Consider the following 13,724-nt stretch of genomic DNA (forward strand, 5'->3'; position numbering starts at 1 on the left):
TGCTAGGGCTGAGAAGGAAACCCATGAAAATGGGGCCTCACTCTGCAGGAGTCAGAGAACCAGTACTTCTCACCCAACAAGGATGGCTGGCAGAGGAGAAAGATTCTCTGCATGCACTTAGCATAGATATGATAGCAACTAGCTTCCATTATAAAGCCTGGCTTAGCATCCCTATCACTTGCACAAGGCCTCCTCATTGTCCTCCTTCAAACTCTCTCTGTGCAGTTCTGGTCTCCCATGTTTAAGAAGGATGAATTCAAACTGGAACAGGTACACAGAACGACTACTAGGATGATCCAAGGAATGGAAAACCTTTCTTATGAAAGGAGACTCAAAGAGCTCGGCTTGTTTAGCCTAACCAAAAGAAGGCTGAGGAGGGATATGATTGCTCTTTATAAATATATCAGAGGGATAAATATCAGGAAGGGAGCTCAGTACCAATGTGGACACAAGAATAAATGGCTATAAATTGGCCATCAGGAAGTTTAGACTTGAAATTAGACTAAGGTTTCTAATCATCAGAGGAGTGAAGTTCTGGAACAGTCTGCCAAGGGGAGTAGTGGGGACAAAACACATATCTGGCTTCAAGACTGAGCTTGATAAGTTTATGGAGAGGATGGTATGATGGGATAGCCTGATTTGGGTAATTAATTGATCTCTATTAGTGTTAAATATGTCCGATTGCCTGTGATGGGATGTTAGATGAGATGGGATCTGAGTTACTACAGAGAATTCTATCCTGGGTGTCTGGTTGGTGAATCTTGTCCACACACTCAGGGTTTAGCTGATCGCCATATCTGGGGTTGGGAAGGAATTTTCCCCCAGGGAAGATTGGCAGAGGCCCTGTTTTTTGTTTTGCCTTCCTCTGTAGCATGGGGAACAGGTCACTTGCTGGAGGAGTCTCTGCACCTTGAAGTCTTTAAACCACCATTTGAGGACTTCAGTGGCTCCGACATAGGATAGGGGTTTGTTTCAGGAGTGGGTGGGTGAGATTCTATGGCCTGCGTTGTGCAGGAGGTCGGACTAGACGATCATAACGGTACCTTCTGACCTTAAAGTCTATGAAATCTTCTGCAGTTGGGGCTACAGACAAAGGCTTGGCAGCTAGTGAGTTGGGACAGCTGCTTCTTATGCCTCGCTGTTTCCTTCCACTGACTGATCCCACGTGTCTATTACACCCCTCTGTCCTCCTGATTCCCACTAGATTGGCAGCTGTGTTATGGCTATTTCTTCCTCTGGTGTTTGTGCAGTGCATAGCGCAACGGAGCCCGTGTCTTTATCCTGTGTCAGTGCAGCGCCTAGCGCAACGGAGCCCGTGTTTTTGTCCCCTGTGCAGCGCCTAGCGCAACGGAGCCCGTGTCTTTGTCCCGTGTCTGTGCAGCGCCTAGCGCAACGGAGTCCGTGTCTTTGTCCCCTGTGCAGCGCCTAGCGCAACGGAGCCCGTGTCTTTGTCCCGTGTCTGTGCAGCGCCTAGCGCATCAGAGACCATCTTTGTCCCCTGTGCAGCGCCTAGCGCAACGGAGCCCGTGTCTTTGTCCCGTGTCAGTGCAGCTCCTAGCGCATCGGAGCCTGTGTCTTTGTCCCCTGTGCAGCGCCTAGCGCAATGGAGCCCGTGTCTTTGTCCCGTGTCTGTGCAGCGCCTAGCGCATCGGAGCCCGTCTTTGTCCCCTGTGCAGCTCCTAGCGCAACGGAGCCCGTCTTTGTCCCGTGTCTGTGCAGCGCCTAGCGCAACGGAGCCCGTGTCTTTGTCCCGTGTCTGTGCAGCTCCTAGCGCATCGGAGCCTGTGTCTTTGTCCCGTGTCTGTGCAGCTCCTAGCGCAACGGAGCCCGTGTCTTTGTCCCGTGTCTGTGCAGCGCCTAGCGCAACGGAGCCCATGTCTTTGTCCAGTGTCTGTGCAGCTCCTAGCGCAACGCTCGTGTCTTTATCCCGTGTCTGTGCAGCGCCTAGCGCATCGGAGCCCGTGTCTTTGTCCCGTGTCTGTGCAGCGCCTAGCGCATCGGAGCCCGTGTCTTTGTCCCGTGTCTGTGCAGCGCCTAGCGCATCGGAGCCCTGGTCCATGGCCAGACACCGCTGAGGCTACAGGCATCCTGCAAGGGCGGGACGCTCGGCCCTAGGCACAGTGGCCGTGATCGCTGGGACCGCAACGAGCCGCTCCGCTCCAGCTGCCGCTGGCCCTGGCTGTGCGGGGAGCAGGGGCTGTTCCCGTCGGGCCTTGTCAAAGATCTGCTCTGCCCCTGCTCTCCCTGGTCCTGGTCCTGGCAGGGCCGCTCTGCGCTCGCTCTCTGTGGTACCGAGGGGCCGCTCTGCGCTCGCTCTGCATGGGCCTGGGTCTGGTGGGGCGCTCTGCGCTCGCTCTCTATGGTAGAGAGGGGTTGCTCTGCGCTCGCTCTCTATGGTAGATAGAGGGCGGTCTGTGCTCGGTCTCCATCGTCCTGGCTCTGAAGGGCCGCTCTGCGCTCGGTCTCTATGGTGCCGAGGCGCCGCTCTGCGCTCGCTCTCTATGTTAGAGAGGGGGCGGTCTGCGCTCGCTCTCCATGGTCCTGGCTCTGAAGGGCCGCTCTGCGCTCGCTCTCTATGATGCTGAGGCGCCGCTCTGCGCTCGCTCTCCATGGTCCTGGCTCTGAAGGGCCGCTCTGCGCTCGCTCTCTATGATGCCGAGGCGCCGCTCTGCGCTCGCTCTCGATGGTAGAGAGGCCGCTCTCCGCTGGCTCTATGGCGCTGGCGGTGGTGCGGCCCCTGGACGCCCTGCCCGCGGAGCTGCCCCCGGGGGTGGCGGTGCTGCTGGCCCCGGCCCCGCTGGCGGCGCGGCTGCGCGGGGCGGGCGGGCCGGCGCTGGTGCTGGCGGTGCGGCCCGCGGGCCGGCCCGGGGCCCAGCCGGCGCTGCTGAGCGCGGCGCTGCTGGCGGGCGGGCCGGGCGGCGGCGCCGAGCTGTGGCTGCGCGGCGGCTGGCGGCGGCGGCTGGGGCTGGCGGCGGGGCGGCGGGTGGCGCTGTGGCCGGTGCGGCGGCCGCCGGCGCTGGGCTGGGCGCTGCTGGGCGCGGGGCCGGGGCCGGGGCCGGGGCCGGGGCTGGGGCTGGCGCGGCGGGGCGAGGCGCTGCCGGGGCCGGGGCCGGGGCCGCTGCTGCTAGAGGCGCGGCCGGCGCTGCAGGGGCTGCTGGGCGCGGGGACGCGGCTGGCGCTGACCGAGCTGCGGCCGGAGCGTGGGGCCCCCGCGCCGGGCCCGGGGCCGCCGCCGCTGGTGTCCCGGTTCGCGCGGGGCGCAGGGGCCCCGGCCCGGCTGCGGGCGCTGCGCGGGGACCCGGCGCCCTGGGGGCTGGCGGCCGAGCCCGGGGCCGGAGCGGGCGCGGCGCTGTGGGTGACCCGGCGCTGCCTGCGCGGCCTCGGGCTCTTCCAGGGCGAGTGGGTGCGGCTGCGGCGGGAGGGCGAGGCCGGGCCCGGCGAGGCGCACCTGGCGGCCGTGCTGGCCCTGCATCCCCGCTGGGACTTCCCGCAGGAGCCCCAGGACCCCCCGGAGGGCTCGGCCGTCATCCCGGCTGCGCTGGCCTTCAACCTGGCCTGCGACCCGCTGGGCGGGAGCCACCTGCTCATCCAGGTACCGCGCTGGGTCTCGGCCCGCCAGGGCTTGGCAGAGCGCGGAGATGGGGGGCCGGGGAGATCCCCAGGCAGCCAGCCGGGTGTGGGGTGGGTGCAGGCACTGCGGGGTGGAGGAGCCTGGCTGGCGGCTGGGAGAGGTGTTGGCAAGGTGGCTGGCGGGGCTCCGGGGAGTGGGTGGCCAGCCATCTCCCAGGGATCCTGTCGATGGAGAAGCGTTTGGGAGGCTGGGTGGGTGGAGGAAGGTCAGGTACCTCTGTGGGAAAGGAATGAGCTGGCGGCTGGTTTGCCGGGGAAGCCCTTGGCAAGGCAGGTGTGGGAGTGACAGTGGAGAGTGGCTAAAGTCCCAGGTATAGTTGATGCTTCAGCCAGAGTTGGTGGGAGTTCTGCAGTGGCACCACCCTGGTTGCCTTGGGGAGGAGCTGCTGTTCAGTGGAGAAGGTAGAGCAGGTTTTCAGCAGTGTTTGGGGGGAAGAGGGCTTGCCCTGTGGGTTGTTGCCATCTGGAAGTTGAGGACAAGTGGGTCATGACTTCCTAGTGGCAATACAGCTCCATTAAGGCTCCACTGCGCCATTATTTCCTTTGCAGAGGTATGGGGAAGCTCCTGGTATGGAAAAGAGACAAGGAAGTCGGTCCTTGCTATCCATTCCGCCCTTTGCGAAGGAACTGCACATAGAGATTGTCTCCTCACCAGCCTACAGCACCAGAGGAGTCTATGACAGTATTCTCCACCAGCACTTCCAAACTCCCAGGTTAGACTTTTGGTAAACATGACACTTTATTTTTGTCCCTTTAATCACCCTAGGAAGAAGGGAGCATCTCAATGCCATGTTTATCGCTGCTTCGTAAGTACATAGTGAGCAGTACACCTCTAAAGTACCCATTGCACAGTTGACTAAACCCATCAATGCTCACTGAGAACGGTCACAGACTAACCTGGGAATATTTGGAACATCTCACAGTGCTGCCTGCTTAACTCAGGAAAATAGCCTAGGGCATGTACTGAGAACTGTTTCCACTGTCGATCCATGCTACTTCCTCCCTCTGGGATATCCCCCAACCTTGTGCTAAGCTTCCTCAATCTCCTCCTTCAAATCATTCCTGGGTATTCCCTTCCACTGGAGTGTTGTCTGTAACACATGGGAGGTCATTGTCCCGCTCTGCTCGGCACTGGTGAGGCCTGTGTCCAGTCTGAGTGGCACGCTTTAGGAAAGACCTGGCCATCCTGCAGAGAGTCCAGAGGAGAGCAGCAAAAATGATATGAAGAAAGGTTTAAAAAAAACTGGGCATGGGGTTCCTCAGGAGTCTGTTTTGGGATCGGCTCTGTTCAATATCTTCATCAACGACTTAGATGCTGGCATAGAAAGTACACTTATTAAGTTTGCAGACGATACCAAACCGGGAGGGACTGCAACTGCTTTGGAGGACAGGGTCAACATTCAAAATGATCTGGACAAATTGGAGAAATGGTCTGAGGTAAACCAGATGAAGTTTAATAAAGACAAATGCAAAGTGCTCCACTTAGGAAGGAACAATCAGTTTCACACATACAGAATGGGAAGAGACTGTCTAGGAAGGAGAATGGCAGAAAGAGATCTAGGGGTCATAGTAGACCACAAGCTTAATATGAGTCAACAGTGTGATGCTGTTGCAGAAAAAGCAAATGTGATTCTGGGATGCATTAACAGGTGTGTTGTGAGCAAGACACGAGAAGTCATTCTTCCGCTTTACTCTGCGCTGGTTAGGCCTCAACTGGAGTATTGTGTCCAGTTCTGGGCACCGCATTTCAAGAAAGATGTGGAGAAATTGGAGAGGGTCCAGAGAAGAGCAACAAGAATGATTCAAGGTCTTGAGAACATGACCTATGAAGGAAGGCTGAAAGAATTGGGTTTGTTTAGTTTGGAAAAGAGAAGACTGAGAGGGGACATGATAGCAGTTTTCAGGTATCTAAAAGGGTGTTTTCAGGAGGAGGAAGAAAACTTCTTCACCTTAGCCTCTTATGATAGAACAAGAAGCAATGGGCTTAAACTGCAGCAAGGGAGATTTAGGTTGGACATTAGGAAAAAGTTCCTAACTGTCAGGGTGGTTAAACACTGGAATAAATTGCCTAGGGAGGTTGTGGAATCTCCATCTCTGGAGATATTTAAGAGTAGGTTAGATAAATGTTTATCAGGGATGGTCTAGACAGTATTTGGTATTGCTATGAGGGCAGGGGACTGGACTCGATGACCTCTTGAGGTCCCTTCCAGTCCTAGAGTCTATGAATCTATGTCTGGTCTTGAGAAAAGAAGACTGAATGGGAATCTGATAAGTCTTCAAATATGTTACGGGCTGTTATACGGAGGACAGTGATTGATTGTTCTCCATGTCCATTGAAGATAGAAACTTCTGCTGCTGGCCCTTTCCAGACGTCTTCATTCTGGGCACTGTTTGTAAAACCGATATTAAACTTAATTTAAAAAAAATCCAGTGAGTAACTGTTTGTTATAAGAGCAGCCATACTGGGTCCCTCTAGCCCAATATTCTGTCTTCTGACAGTGGCCAGTGCCAGATGCTTTGGATGGAATGAATAGAACAGGGCAGTTATAGAGTGATTCATCCCTTCTTGTCCAGTCCGAGCTTCTGGCAGTGAGAGGTTTAGGGATACCCAGACCATGGAGTTCTGTCCCTGACCATTTTAACCAATAGCCATTGATGGACCTATTCTCCATGAATTCTTTTTTGAACCTGGTTATACTTTTGGCCTTCACAGCATCCTATGGCAACAAGTTCCACAGGTTGACTGTGCATTGTATGAAAAAATACTTACTTATGTTTATTTTAAACGTACTGCCTGTTAATTTCATCACATGACCTCTGGTTCTAGTGTTATGCAAAAAGGTAAATAATGCTTCTCTATTCACTTTCTGCACCCCGGTCATGATTTTATAGACCTCTAACATACCCCCCCTTAGTCGTCTCTTTTCTAAGACAGAACAATCCTAGCCTCTGTAAATCTCTCCTCATATGAACCCTGTTCTATACCCTGGATCAGTTTGGTTGCCCTCCTCTGAACCTTTTCCAATTCTAATATATCTTTTATGAGATGGGGCGACCAGCACTGCAGGCAGTATTCAAGATATGGACGTACCATGGATTTGTATAGTGCCATTATGATATTTTCTGTCGTATTATCTATCCCTTATTGGTGTCTAACATTGTTAGTGTTTTTGACAGCCGCTGCACATTGAGCAGATGTTTTCAGAGAACAATCCACAGTGACTCCAAGATCTCTTTCTTGAGTTGTAACAGTTAATTTAGACCCATCATTTTGTATATGTAGTTGGGATTATGTTTTCCAATGTGCATCACTTTGCATTTATCGGCATTGAATTTCATCTGCTATTTTGTTGCCCAGTCACCCAATTTAGTGAGATCCCTTTGTAACTCTTCACAACCAGCTTTGGACTTAACTATTTTCAGTAATTTGTATCATCTGCAGATTTTTCCACCTCACCATTCACTCCCTTTTCCAGATCATTTATGAATATGTTGGCCATTACAGGTCCCAGTAGTCTCTCTCTGCGTCTGGAGAATTCCCTTACAACACTTCCCTGTTTACTGGCTCTCATGGTCTCTCGTGCTCTTTCTCTCATGTAACACTTCCCTCCCCCCACCCTGATCCCTTCTTTGTCATCATACCCTCTTATAGGATGTCTATGTGAGACTGTAAGTTCAGGAGGGCAGGAGCTCTCACTTTGTCTGTAAGGTGCTGTGCAGCCCTATGATGCTGAATAGAAAAAAATAGAATCAGAGAAATGTCAGGCTGGAAGGGACTTCGGGAGGTCATCTCATCCAGTCCCTGCTCTGAGGCAGGATTAAGTTTTCCTAGATCATGCCTGTTTATCTAACAAGTTCTTAAAATACCAACAATATCTCTATTTCCACACCAAATTCTTCAAACATGGTAAAGCTGGATTCCCCATACAGGAGTCTAGATGCATCTGCCTGCTTGCTGTCCACTCAGGAACATGCAAGTGCTAAATCTGGTGTTTTAAGCCAGTTGTCTGAGTTTTTAAGAGTAGAGAGACACACTTGATGGGTTTGAATGGCTTTTCCCCTTCTTGCTCAGATAAAGATAGCGCTGCTGATGGATTGATTTATTATTTCTCACTGGTTTAATATTCTGCGGATGTGGATGACTGCACAACCTAAGAGAGCTGATCATTCATCATGGCTATTGCTTTGTTGCAGGTTGGTCCAGGAGGATGATATCCTGTGTATTCCGACAGCTGGACATCCTGAGTTCTTGGAAGGAAATTCAGAGAAATTTCTTAGGTATGCTGTGATCTCCCTATGCTTTTTCAGGCAGCTGTGAAAGGAACTGCTTTTCCCTTCTGGCTCAGTTGAAGCCAGGTGGTAGTCTTTTCTGATCTGTCCCTGGAGCTCAGAGTTGGTCTGTTGTTGGGGTATTTTTGGATTAAAAGTTTGTGTGGAATTTTAGGTGGGTATGCAGTTACACATCAATTCAGAAAAGCAGCCCTCTGAGAGAAACTGGTGGGGAAAAGAGAACGCAAGAGGGAGAGAAGTGAAGGAGAGGGAGGAGTGCACTGCAGCTGTTCAGTGACAGCAAAGCAGATTGAAGTAGATGTTTGGGCTTGTCTAAGTGGGAATATTATAATGGTATAAACTAAGGTGTGAATTTAAACCTCTGGAGTTACACTGGTATATTTCCCCATGTGGATGGTCTGATTCTGCTGCAAGAGGGTCTTTTTTTGGGTTTAATTTATATAGCTGAGGGGCAGATACCACCAATTTGGGTGACTAAATGTATCTTCTCTGTACATGTGCACATCATACCTCATTTGAAAGCTCTATTGTGTCTACTTTAAGATGAAGTCTGATGTGAAGCGCTCAAGTGGTTCTGTTGCCATAGAAACAGGGATAAACCGTGCCATCGTCAAAATATTAAAATGACCACTTGGAAATATTTGCGTTAGTTTCTGTCAGTTTAGTGACTCTGTATATTATTTCAAGACGTAAAAATGGATTTTTTTCTTTACCTCAAAGCATCACAACAACTTTCTAACAGGTAAAACAAAATCTAGCAATGAATGTGTACAGATATCATCGAAATGTAATAGTGTTGGTGACGACATCATCATCATCTTGTTCATGACGCTCTCTGTCGAGAGTGTGTAGGTTACCACAGTCTCCGTTGCCTTAGCACGTGCACAGTTCTGTGCGGAGGTGGTGGTTCTGACTACAGAGACAGCTGATTGTTTGAGTGTGTGCGGTGGAGTGCTTTTCAGACCAGCCAAGACACCTTTTTTTAAAGGTGGACAAAACAAAACAAGTCTTTGGTGTGGTATTTTTGTGCAAAGGATACATACTCTCGGAGCAGACTTGTTTCTCAGGTCTGGTTTATGCTGCAGGCCTATATCGGTGTAACTGTGTTGCTCAAGGGTGTGAAATATCCACGCTCCGGAGCAATGTAGTTTTACTGACCTAAGCCCCATGTCGACAGTGGGATTATTAAGCAACAGAATGTGCAAAAGGCTCAAATAGTACAGAATGCTTACGGACAGATACTTTCCCACTGTCTGCCAGCTGGGAGGGGAGGGGACGCAGTCAGGGCTGGCTTTATGGCCTGTGGGGCCCGAATGGAATACTTGGCGGCGATCCGAGGCTTCGGCAGCACTTCGGCAGCAGGGGGTCCACTCCAGGTCTTCTGCGGCACCAAAGGACCCCCTGCTGCTGAAATGCCCAAAATGCTGCCGAAGACCCCCGGAGCGGGGCCCTCTTCGGTGTGGGGCCTGATTCCGAGGAATGGGCTAAAGCCGGCCCTGGACACAATCTCGTTGTGCCCTCCTCCATTCTGGTTTATGATGTGTGTAACCAGGGGGCCTAGAGGACCCAATTGCCTCCTGGTGAGGAAAAGTTCATCCTGCTTCTGAGGCCTTGGCTGCTGGGATTCAGGCTGCTTCTCTTCCTGTAGCTGGCCGGAGCTGTACTTCATGGTGAAGAAGATTGTAGGGGTGGCGGAAGGAGAGCAGTCTGTGGGGTACCTGGCTGACATCCAGAACACATCGCTGTACCTGGTAAGTTGTCAGCAGGAGGCCGAGGAGGGTCTACAGGAGATGTGTGAGGCTAAGATCGCACGGCCAGGATGAGGTAGGAACACTGAATGGCCATGGAAGAGGCTCATGGCTCTACTCCACGGACAGGTGCTTTCGGGAAGCAGTTCTCAAACTGGGGGTCGGGACCCTATTTTAATGGGGTCACCAGGGCTGGTGTTAGTCTTGCTGGGGCCCAGAACTGAAGCTGAAGCCCAGGACCCTCTGCCCAGGGCCGAAGCCCGAGCTCCTCTGCCCAGGGCAATGGGGCTCAGGGTACAGGCCCCCTAGCTGGGACTGAAGCCCTTGGACTTCGGTTTTGGCCCCCCACCCAGGGTGGCAGGGCTTCGGCAGGCTCAGTTTTCCGTCCCCCGTCCTGGGGTCGGGTAATTTTTGTTGTCAGAAGGAGGTCATGGTGCAATGAAGTGTGAGAACCGCTGCTTTAGGGGATGCTGGGTGACTTGAGAAGACATCCCTTCTGAGGTGTGGTTGGAAAGAGTTATTATTTCCTGCTTCGCAGGTGGGTTCAACGAACAGCGCTGTGCCATCTTCCCCAAGCCGTGGTGGCCATGGGTTTTGGAGCAGTCTGTCTCCCGCCGGGCTCTCTGATGTGGTGACGCAGCTCTGTGATGCTCTCCGGCCTCATCTGAACAGCAGGTAAGGTCACACTGTTACACAGCTCCCTTGTACTGGGGCGTTCCATCTGCTGTGAGGAAGGGCTCTTCAGCACGGGGCTGTTTTGTGTTGCGGGTTGGTTTTCGCTCTACGGCATTACCCAGAACACTGGTTGTCTTTGGCAAGAGTTGCAGGTGTTTGGATCCCATAGTTTCTGAGGAGTCTTTGCTTGCAGAGGTGCTGGGGTTTGGCGCAGAATCTCTCTGGTGCTGGAGTCTCACTGCAGTGGTAATAACATGCCAGTGAGTGAGCGGGGTCCACCCGCTCTGTGGTGATGAGGATAGCAGCTTCCTTTGTGTTCCAGGGGGACTGCGCTACGTGGAACAGACAGCGTTCTGCTGGCGGGACCCAGTGGTGGGGGGAAGCTGACGGCTGTCAGAGCTGCATGTAGTTGCCTCAATCTTCACCTGTTCAAGGTAATTCTTTTAGTTGGGGATCAGTTGGTTGGGAGACTTGCCACGTGTAGAGAATTCCAAGAGTTTTCTCCAACACAGGTGCTGAGCTACCAATAAGCATGTGAAATAACACCCAAGAGCCACTTCCTCTCCCCTAGACCTGTCTCCTCTGCCCCTGGTCCTAGCAACTCTACCCCATGTTCTCTCCCTTCTCTCTAGCTCCTGTGCAGCTGGTTTCCTTGGTGCCCTACCCCGCGCTCCATGGACGTGTGCACATCACCCTTGCCCCACGTCATCTCCAGAACTGAGATTGCCACAAAGTTTCCATTCTAATTTGGCTGAGTTTGGTCTGCCACCAAAATGTGTGTTTGATTTTATTTTAGTAAAAGCTCCTGTTCCGAACTCTAGGTTTCTGAACATTTTATTAATCTCTCTTTCTCTCCTCTCTCTCCACCTGGAGACCATCCACTACTTCTGGATAAATTTAAGTTCAAATCCCTTCCATTTTAGATGGGGTTACAGTTTTTTTCTTCAGTCACTATAGACACTCAAAGGGGGGAAAACTCCCTCCTGCCTTTGTTTTCGAAGACTGGGGTTTTCATTTCAGTTTCAAGCTGTTCCCATCGTTTTGATGGTTCCTTGTTGTTTTTTCCTGGCGTGGACAATGACTGCTTGCTCAAAGCCAGTCTCCCCTGGTTGGGATGGTAGCCCGTCCTGCTGTCTGCTTCACCGCCCTGTTGTGAGGTGATGCTGAAGTCGTACCACTATTTGAGTGCAGTTTTCTATATACATAAACACATACATTCATAACCCCAGGCTGCGGGAGTACTCCCCCTTCAGTGACAGCTGGTGCAGGGAGGGTTTGATCTCTCTCCTCATCACCCAGGTTTTCACCAGCACCTCCTTCACTGCCCCATTGTACAAACCTGGCTTAGTTACCCTCCCTTCTCTCTCCGAGAGAGAATATGCACCCCTTTACACTGACACTCCAGTTCTGAGTCATCCCCATGGGATTCAGTTACGCCCACTTGGCCGTAATCACCATAATGTAGCGATAATAACTTCTCCTCCATAGGCTGTAGTGCATTTCTGCCCTCTGCCACCCCCACACCTGGTCTGCCTCTTCTCTTGCAGAATAGCTCCATTTGCTCTTTAAATGGGAAATACATCCCAGGTTACTTGTGTTAAATGGAAACTTCCCCCCTCCCTACCCGAAGCCTGCCCAGCACTTAGAACTGCAGCATGTTAGCTCTGACCCTAGACTTGTGTAGCCCCGTCTCTGTAAGTGGAGACTGCCTGATCTGTTGAGTTCCTTCTGATGCTCCATGAATTGGACCCCCTGCTCCCAACACCAACAGCTGGGCTCCAATCACACGTGGCATGGGAAGGACGTCAGAGAGGATCGCCTGCATCAGCCTCCATCTTCAGCTTTTTCCCAGGTCCCAGGAGATCTGTTGAATATCCTTCACTTACACCATTTGTTCCTATGTGAATAGAGTTAGTGGAAATTTCCAGTATTCTTCAGGGCATGCTAGGTCCCTCTTGCAGACCCTTTCTCTTGGCACCTTCAAGCTGCATTTCCCACTGTGGAGTTGTTACCTACACGTCTAGGGTACCCACCTTTACCCTTCCATGGGCTCAAGGCATAACCTGGTTAATTTAGGCACCCTCACCCTTTTCTAGTTCTTAGGGCTCAGGGTCACTCTTACCTGGTTCTTAGGGCTCAAGGCGTAATCTTCTGCGGGTTTGCGGGGCCTTTTACCAGTGAGCGAGCCTTACCCAGTAACATCCTTAACCTCTATTTATTAACAGTTACCAGACAGAACCCACACGCTAGCATGCAATGCGCACCACTGCCAATAAGGCAGCTGAACTTTTCCTGGTGACCAGTCAGGATTAGATCATCCTGGGCTCCACCAGCTTCTGCACAGTGTGGTTGGCAGGGTGTTGAGGTCTGACTGCTCTGATCTTGGAGCTGTGTCCTGGAGTTCCTTTTGGACTCCAATTTATATAGTTTAAACTTGGGTCCTGCTTAGCTGTCCCGTAACCAATCACTGTAAACTGTAGTCCTCAAACCAATATTTCCCCCAATCCTAGCCCATTACAAAACAATTCTTTAACCAATCACATCTCACCATCTTAGTTGATTTAAATATTGTAAAAAATTAGTTACGGAGAAGACAGAACCAATGAAAGAACAAGACAGACCCTACAGATAACCCATAGAGAAGTGGGGACTGTAAAGGCCAAACAATAGAAGTAGAGATTTCACAATTACAGCTGATCAATAAGTGATTCCTTGTCAGACAGATGCTGTCAAATTGTTTTCTTTAACCATCTTAACACCTGTTTCTTTGTCTGGTAGTGGTGGGTGCTATTGGGACAGGAGCCTTCGTAACAGCCTGATATTACATTGTTTTAATGCAATTTAGATAGAAAGTGAGGATGTGACTCTCTGCTTCTTAGTTCCTGGCTGCTGCTGCCCTAATCTGGCTGCTGCTGCTTGCTGCAGAAAAAGGTCTCAGACCTTACAGAGTCACCCACCGAGGTCACTGGTTTCCTCTCCCTCCCTGGTGGCTCCTTTCAGTGTTTGCTGTTTGGTCAGCGGCTGGGCCTCTGTCCACCTCTCGTCTTTTCTGCCTGCTTCTTCTCCTTTCCCTAGACCTGTTGTCGGTGCTTTGACCAAGTGGCTCAGATACCTTTCCCTCTGCTCTTCTTACTGCCTCTCCCAGCTGCCATGTTCCTTCACCCTCCTGGGCCTCCCCCACAGCTCTCCCATCCATGAGCTGACTGCACCCCCTTCGCACACTTTCTGCTTTGGCCTCAGTGGCCGTTCTGTGTCCCGGTTGCTGCCTCTTCTCTCTGGTGCTGGCCCTGGGATTACCCTGCCAGCATCCAGCTGTGTCAGCTCCTTGCTGTGAATTTCTAATGGAGAACTCGTGTTTGCTCCTTTGTTCCTCTCTGCAGG

At 52.0% G+C, this 13,724-nt stretch overlaps 2 protein-coding genes across 8 annotated transcripts in view; one reads left to right on the forward strand and one right to left on the reverse strand.

Annotated features, from left to right (window-relative positions):
• Window positions 1-879: 879 nt before the first annotated feature.
• On the reverse strand, window positions 880-2,435 carry LOC115649322. The gene is made up of 2 exons (XM_030558201.1): window positions 1,510-2,435; window positions 880-1,470 (listed from the first exon to the last, which is right to left on the reverse strand). Exons 1-2 carry the CDS (start codon window positions 2,057-2,059, stop codon window positions 1,385-1,387), a joined length of 636 nt encoding a protein of 211 aa, XP_030414061.1. The 5' UTR covers window positions 2,060-2,435; the 3' UTR covers window positions 880-1,384.
• Window positions 2,436-2,581: 146 nt separating this feature from the next.
• The window catches only part of PEX6 (peroxisomal biogenesis factor 6), a 30,021-nt gene continuing 18,878 nt past the window's right edge, over window positions 2,582-13,724 (forward strand). For all 7 annotated transcript variants that reach the window (XM_030558188.1, XM_030558189.1, XM_030558190.1 and 4 more), the window contains exons 1-6: window positions 2,582-3,592; window positions 4,180-4,343; window positions 7,825-7,908; window positions 9,569-9,671; window positions 10,207-10,343; window positions 10,666-10,777. In XM_030558188.1, the coding sequence (XP_030414048.1) occupies window positions 2,684-3,592; window positions 4,180-4,343; window positions 7,825-7,908; window positions 9,569-9,671; window positions 10,207-10,343; window positions 10,666-10,777 (1,509 nt within the window). In that variant the 5' untranslated portion in view covers window positions 2,582-2,683. The remainder of the gene's footprint in view (window positions 3,593-4,179; window positions 4,344-7,824; window positions 7,909-9,568; window positions 9,672-10,206; window positions 10,344-10,665; window positions 10,778-13,724) is intronic.

The sequence above is a fragment of the Gopherus evgoodei genome, chromosome 3 (genome assembly GCF_007399415.2).
Source record: "Gopherus evgoodei ecotype Sinaloan lineage chromosome 3, rGopEvg1_v1.p, whole genome shotgun sequence".
Classification (NCBI taxonomy): Eukaryota; Metazoa; Chordata; order Testudines; family Testudinidae; genus Gopherus; species Gopherus evgoodei.